Below are 8,240 nucleotides of genomic sequence, written 5' to 3'. Positions count from 1 at the left end.
GTTGGCCCGGTTTTGCCCCCCCCCCCCCCCCCTTAACAGAATTTTTTTAATTCTTTTATCATTTAACATAGGGAAAGAATAACCCGTGACCCCCCTTGTCAAGGAAACCCCCTATCACCTATCATTATGGTGTATTATCTTGTATCATGATGTATGCTGCCCAAAATAGGCGAACAATACAATAAATATCTATCTATCTATCCTATTGAATCATAGAATCGCCATTGTAATTGTAGCACAGGTTTCATAAGAGTCGGGTCATGTCTTATCAGTTAAATATTTCCTCGTATATCGATATATTTAACACAAGGTAGGCTACATAATATTTTACGTTTTCCTATACTAATATTTCCCTTTTAAGACAAGTAGTAAGTAAATAAATAGTTGTTAAATATCTGTATATGCATGGCCAGATATACAACGAGCAGGGTATCCAATTCCATTCAAATCTACAACATAGTTACACCACTTGGTCTACTTCGTAGTTTGATTATATCTTTGGAGAAAGGAAGGTATATAACTCAAAAATCCATGGATGGAAACGATTGAAATTGAATATAAATGCGATGTTTTTTTTCAGGCACTATAAATCATACCTCTGAAGATGGTATCGATTTCAAAAACTTGGAGAGAACAGGGAAATGCCTTTTTGAAGAAGAATGTTGAAGGAACGGCCCCGGTAATATGTAGACAGAACCTGGAGAAGTCATTACAATATTACTACAAAGCAGAAAATACTGCAGGTGATAACATGGAAGACCGGTGCTCTGCCAAGAAGAATTCCGGAATAGCCTCCCTGAAACTCGCCAGAATACTCGATCCAAGAAAGGAGAAGGCCAATCTGATCGATTTTTATTTTAAACAAGCCCTGGAAAAGTTCTCCGAAGCCTGGGAATACGGGCGTGGAAAGAGTAACGAATGGTTGATGGGAATACAGACACTCTCTCTTGAGTGCTTCATTAATATGGAAGATCGTATGGCAGACGATAAAGTAGAGGACAAGGTCAGGCAACTCGAATCATTAACGCTTCTTGTCTTGGGGAAGGAAAATAAAGCAAGTGCTTTCAGCACCATAACCTTGCTGGTTTTTGAACTAGCTTTGACTAATTTAGCAGCTAAGAACTTTAAAGTTGCATTGTCCCATCTAAAGGATTGTTATTATCCTGTGTCCGAAGGATTGAGATATTCTGACAGTGAAGAGATGAAACGAACCTTCGAGCTTCACCAAGAAGACATCTACATTCAAACATGTGTAGCTGAAAGTATGCAGGCTCTAGATATTGGTAGGTTCAATAACATTAGTTTAATTGCAGATGATCACATTTTTTTTAAATGGTGAAGCAAATATTTATACGACTTCCTTTAAATGTAACAGAAAAGCTTCTTCTGAAGATCAAAGCTGTCACCAAATGTCATGCTGTGTTGAAACATTGCATTTTAAAGATAGGGGCTTCTTGTTTGATTCACTGATATTTCAAATTAATAATTCAAGCGTCATGTTATCAAACATTAAGTCTGAATAGAGCCATGAACACAAAATGAAATACATCTCTTGACTTTTCTTTCAGGGGATAACATGTTCCAGGCAGCCATGACTGAAGAAGAAGTCCTTAATATGGACATGATATATGATGTATTGGATTGGTACAGACAAGCGATAACACTGACAAGAGATAAAGACGTTCTGTTGGAGGCAATCGCACATTGTAGATTGGGGAAGATTTACCAAAAAGTTTTAAAACTAGATGACAGAGCTAGAGTCTACTACGCTAAATGTATCGAACTAGCCAATACTCTGATACCAAGAACCATACATCAGGAAGGTAAAATCAATGACGTTTATATTCAAAAACTATTGAAGCTATTTAAAGGCCAGAGCAAAAAAAAGGTTGTATTACATTTTGGTAACTATGTTAAATTGAAAGCATTATTGAAAGCATTATAAAAGGCAACTAGGTTAAATTGAAAGCATTATGAAAGACAACTAGGTTAAATTGAAAGCATTATGAATGACAACTAGGTTAAATACGTATTTGGATAACAACTAGGTCAAATTGAAAGCATTATGATTGACAACTAGGTTGAATTAAAAGCATTATGATTGACATCTAGGTTAAATAAATATTTGGATAACAACTAGGTCAAATTGAAAGCATTATGATTGACAACTAGGTTAAATTAAAAGCATTATGATTGACAACTAGGTTAAATAAGTATTTGGATAACAACTATGTCAAATTGAAAGCATTATAAAAGACAGCTAGGTTAAATTGAAAGCATTATGAAAGACAACTATGTCAAATTGAAAGCATTATGAAAGACAACTAGGTTAAGTTAAGCATTATGATTGACAACTAGGTTAAATTGAAAGCATTATGATTGACAACTAGGTTAAATAAGTATTTGGATAACAACTAGGTCAAATTGAAAGCATTATGATTGACAACTATGTCAAATTGAAAGCATTATGAAAGACAACTAGGTTAAATTGAAAGCATTATGAAAGACAACTATGTCAAATTGAAAGCATTATGAAAGACAACTAGGTTAAATTGAAAGCATTATGATTGACAACTAGGTTAAATTGAAAGCATTATGATTGACAATTAGGTTAAATAAGTATTTGGATAACAACTAGGTCAAATTGAAAGCATTATGAAAGACAACTAGGTCAAATTGAAAGCATTATGATTGACAACTAGGTTAAATTAAAAGCATTATGATTGACAACTAGGTTAAATAAGTATTTGGATAACAACTATGTCAAATTGAAAGCATTATAAAAGACAGCTAGGTTAAATTGAAAGCATTATGAAAGACAACTATGTCAAATTGAAAGCATTATGAAAGACAACTAGGTTAAGTTAAGCATTATGATTGACAACTAGGTTAAATTGAAAGCATTATGATTGACAACTAGGTTAAATAAGTATTTGGATAACAACTAGGTCAAATTGAAAGCATTATGATTGACAACTATGTCAAATTGAAAGCATTATGAAAGACAACTAGGTTAAATTGAAAGCATTATGAAAGACAACTATGTCAAATTGAAAGCATTATGAAAGACAACTAGGTTAAATTGAAAGCATTATGATTGACAACTAGGTTAAATTGAAAGCATTATGATTGACAATTAGGTTAAATAAGTATTTGGATAACAACTAGGTCAAATTGAAAGCATTATGAAAGACAACTAGGTTAAATTGAAAGCATTATGAAAGACAGCTAGGTTAAATTGAAAGCATTATGAAAGACAACTAGGTCAAATTGAAAGCATTATGAAAGACAACTAGGTCAAATTGAAAGCATTATGATTGACAACTAGGTTAAATTGAAAGCATTATGAAAGACAACTAGGTTAAATTGAAAGCATTATGAAAGACATCTAGGTCAAATTGAAAGTAATATGAATGACAATAGGTCAAATAAGTATTTGGATAACAACTAGGTCAAATTGAAAGCATTATGAAAGACAACTAGGTCAAATTGAAAGCATTATGATTGACAATTAGGTTAAATAAGTATTTGGATAACAACTAGGTCAAATTGAAAGCATTAGGCATGACAATAGGGCAAATAAGTAATTGAAAGCATTATGCATGACGATAGGTCAAATAAGTATTTGGATAACAACTAGGTTAAATTAAAAGCATTATGAAAGACAACTAGGTCAAATTGAAAGCATTATGATTGACAATTAGGTTAAATAAGCATTTGGATAACAACTAGGTCAAATTGAAAGCATTATGGTCAACAACTAGGTTAAATAATAAGCACTTTTGATAAAAACTACAACAAGCCTAATTGAGAGCTAAAACTTTATCAAGGACAGTAACTCAAAAACAGTTGATTTAAATATTTTCAACTTAAACCTTGTCCTAGATCAAATGGGTTAAGAAAACTGAATATCATTTGCCTAAGTTCACTAAAATTGGAATTCAGAATATTCAGATTTTGTGATTTTTTCAGAATGGTATTGTTTAGCTACCGAAGCTCTTTCCCATTATCAACAAGAAGATTTAAGAAAAGAAGAAGAGGCGAAGAAAGGACAAAGAGAAGAAATATTGAAGGAAAAGAAAGAAGAATTGGATGAATTAAAGAAAAATTTCAAAGATATGGGCAAAGTTGAATTTCTTATATTCATATATAAAAAATACCCACCCAAAAATAAGAAGCATGTCCTTGGTAAAGTTTCAGATCAGCCGGAATCACCTGAGATTAAGAAGTTGTACCAAAAAGCAGTGATACATTTTCATCCAGATAAAGTACCCTCAGAGGACAAAGTCTGGAAATTTATGTCAGAAGAAATTGTCAAGCTTTTGACTTCGCATTATGAATATTTTAAGTAGTGTGACTAAGTACTCAAATGACACTATAAATCATTTACCTTGGAATTACTGTAGAATTTTATTATTTTTTTTTTTTTAATCTATATCACTGAATTTTTGAAAATTTATCTCCGAATTTGTATTTGAATGGGTTTCTTGCTTCTAGAATTGTGAATATTTTTAACAATGTGAATATAAGGCTAAGTCTATTCTATTTTTTAATTCATTTTAAGCATTATAAATATTTTTAACAATGTGATTATAAGGTTGAATCTATTTAAATTTTCCATGCATTTGATTCATTTTAAAAACTATTAATATTTTGAGCAATGTGTTTATAAGAATATTCAATTTTTACATTCATATTAATTCATTTTAAGAATTATTAATATTTTGACCAATGTGTTTGAAAGGCTTAGTCTATTCAAATTTTCTATGGATTTAATTCACTCTAAGAATTATGAATATTTTGACCAATAGGACTGTTCAATATGTCCATGCATTTAATATTATGATATTATGATTATAAGGCAATTCAATTTTTAAAGAAATATATTAGGGGACAGGACCGAGAATTGAGTGCAATAATGTCAATATGAAGGTTTCACATAGTGTTACATACCATCTTCTGTAATTTTCTTTATTAAATTTCATCTGTTACCGCCCAATTACGGAGTAATTATTACTCTGAATTAAACATTTTCAATTATGGACAAAGTGTGATTTATAAAACAGTGAATAGACTTTATTTTCTTGCTTGTAGAATTCTTTCTTGAAAAATCTAAAAAAGCAAGAGAAAAAAAGAAAAGAATCATAAAGACCAAATTTGTGTGAAGGGCAAAGAGGAAAATATAAATCTTACAAAAGCCAGTACTGACCTGGATTTTCTCTGTATTAGTTTAATAAAAAATCGTATATTTTGATCGGTTAATAATTAATAATGGAGAATTCTGATGATGTTTTTTACATCGGGAATAAAGGTTGAATTTTCTTCCAGCAGGGCTGACTTTGTTTCATTCTGATTTCTGAAAAAATGAGGTAGGGGGATCCATGAATCAAAAATAAACTGGTCTGGTTTTAGATACAGAATTGACCACAAATGAAAATGAAATGAATGGAATTTTACGTCCTACTTTTCTACACCATGTGAGCTACTGAAGACAGGCTACACCATGCAGGGTGCAATGAGGGAAATTTTGCCAGAACAGCTTTTTTCAATTTCAACTGTTGAGGGATCTTTAACGTACAAAGCCTGTTAAACACTCTTTCCATGCGAGTCTTACCTGCATCCCTGACAGGGAGAGAGCTGGTTGAAAAATCGGAAGGTATTATCTTGACCTATGCCGGGATTGAACCCTGGGCCTTCAAGGTTAGCGAGCAGACGTCTAACTCACTAAGCCACCGTGGCTCCCGAATTAACCACAAAGCAAACACTTCTACAGTGAATTTATTGTCAATAATATCAACAACATTATGTGTGCCAATAACATCATTTCTCAATCAGACAAACTTCACAAATATTTTCTAAAATAATTTAAGCTAAATTAATGAGAAACAAAATTATTATGATTAAATTTTTTTTTTGTACAAACATCAGTGTTGAATTTTCTTTTTACACACAAAAATGATACAAAGCATCATGAAATAACAATAATACAACTTTGGGTTGATAAATTTGCCTTTAGTCTGAACCTCAGGTTTTGGGTCATTACTTGTTCAGAAATTGGCAGAAAAGGAAGGCATTTATAAGCAACCCTTAAAAAGAATATTCCATACATTGGACTTTATGCAAAGGATTAAAGGCACAGCTAAATGTAATTCTATATATTAATGCCAAAGATATAGATTTACATTTAAGAGTTACCTTAAAGGTATCTTGAAATGATGATACCCATAAAATCACATCAAAATGAATCATGCTTTTAACACCTCCAGAAATTGACCAAAATACAACGTAACTGTACTGAATAATAAGCCAATGCATCATGGATCAACAATGAAAGGCATAACAAATAGCATTGGATATAATAGAAGCTATACAAGGTAGATGCAGTGCTGTTTTCTAGGGTTAGCAATTAGAAAGTTTATTATAGGGTCATGTACAAGTAAATTTGGTTGATATAAATATATACATATGTATCACTGGATTTATCATAAATAAAATGACAGCTATTTCAATTGTTATATATATATACATCTCTACACTACAGATTTAGCTACTAAATATGGTTAAAGAGAGCCTTTAAAGGTATACTACCTCATAAGATGACCAAAATATTGCAATGTTTAAACTTGATTAAAAGAGTCTTTGTTCATTAGTAGACTTACCTAGTGTCAAAACTATACAACAGAATCCCTCTATAATCCAATAAATCCATAAAACTAAGTAATAATTCATTAAACTAAGTAATTTTGACACCTGTTAAGTCAAAATAATGAATATATACACTTATTGACCAAGCTTACGAATTTTAATTCAATGTCCATTCTAAGAGGTAATATCCTTTTACAGAGATATAGCCATCAAAATATTAATTTCAGAAATTCAAAGTACTCAAGTACAGGACCTTCTAAGCAGACACTGGAATCCAGTAATTAACAGGCAGATACTTGAATATAGAACAAAATGAGCACAGAGCATTTCTGAGTGTACTGGTTTTCTATGATGTATAAGCAATACATATCCTTTACATATCCTTACATATGGCTTGTATTAGATAATTAACAATAATAATACACATATATAAACACATATCTTTAAAAGTAATCTCCAAACTAATTCTAGAATTTTTTAAGTTATAGGATTTTTTAAGAATCACAAGTAAGGTATATTACGATACAAAATCCCACAATGCAACTGATACCCTATTTCGGAACCCTGGGAAATAGTCAATTTTCCCTTTGGATGTGGTAACCACCATTTCTTGCTTATCTCAGATATTCAATACTTTACTTTTTATAAAATTTGCTTTTTATTAAGAAACTAGAATGGTCACTTCCACAATTATGAAACTTGGATTGCTCAAGACAAACTTTTCCACCCTTTTATTTTTTGGTATCGAATATTATTTCCTAATGGTAAATTTCCTAATTCCCATTTATCACAGGGGTAACGAATACAGCACAAGTAACACTATTTTGAGGATTTACTTATAAAATTTGATAACACTGTCTGTAAGCTGTGAATACAGAATTATATTTGAAATTACCTTTGTAATGATAGCACTTAGTAAGCATTAAATATAACATTAAACTATATACAAATATACATTATCATTATAATACGAAAGATTTCGTCTTTCAATCAAACAGAACAGTCATGCAATGTTGAAATTCAATGGCTGTCGCCATGGATGCATTGGACGTCAAATTTGATTGGATTCTTTATAAGATGGTGAGGATTGTGACCAATGAAAAGTATCATTTCAAAAGTTAAGTTGCTGTTTATGATGTGATACTTTTCATTGGTCAAAACATCTTCACGAAATCATAAAAATATCTCATCAAATTTGACTTTCTAGAAACGGAGGAAAGTTTTATACTAAGTTTTGATATACAAGAAATATTCCAAACAGTAGATAAGCTATATTTTTCTGATTTTGCAGCATTTATCTAGTAATGTTTTTCATGCCAATTTATTTCAGAGTTAAAAGACTCAAGAAACTAAAATGTTAAAGGAATACTACCTCTTAAACAGGACATAAAATTTAAGGTCTTAAACTTGGTCAATAAGTGTATATATTCATTAGTTAAACTTACCAGGTGTCATGAGTAGAATAGAATCTCTATATAACATGATATATCAATTAAACTGAATTATTAGGCCTATTGAAGCATGTTTCAAAATTACTTCTTTGAAAGAATTATTACTTAGTTATATGGATTTATTAGATTATAGAAGGATTCTTT

At 31.0% G+C, this 8,240-nt stretch overlaps 1 protein-coding gene across 1 annotated transcript; it reads left to right on the top strand.

Moving 5' to 3' along the window:
- Window positions 1-604: 604 nt before the first annotated feature.
- LOTGIDRAFT_231852 (hypothetical protein) lies at window positions 605-4,352 on the top strand (the record flags this gene model as incomplete). Its single annotated transcript, XM_009055014.1, has 3 exons — window positions 605-1,283; window positions 1,569-1,823; window positions 3,973-4,352. 3 exons carry the CDS (start codon window positions 605-607, stop codon window positions 4,350-4,352), a joined length of 1,314 nt encoding a protein of 437 aa, XP_009053262.1.
- Between the last annotated feature and the right edge of the window lie 3,888 nt (window positions 4,353-8,240).

This window comes from Lottia gigantea (genome assembly GCF_000327385.1).
Source record: "Lottia gigantea unplaced genomic scaffold LOTGIsca_23, whole genome shotgun sequence".
Taxonomy (NCBI): Eukaryota; Metazoa; Mollusca; class Gastropoda; family Lottiidae; genus Lottia; species Lottia gigantea.
The sequence above is the reverse complement of the archived record's forward strand: the minus strand, read 5'-3'. Positions and strand labels throughout refer to the sequence as shown.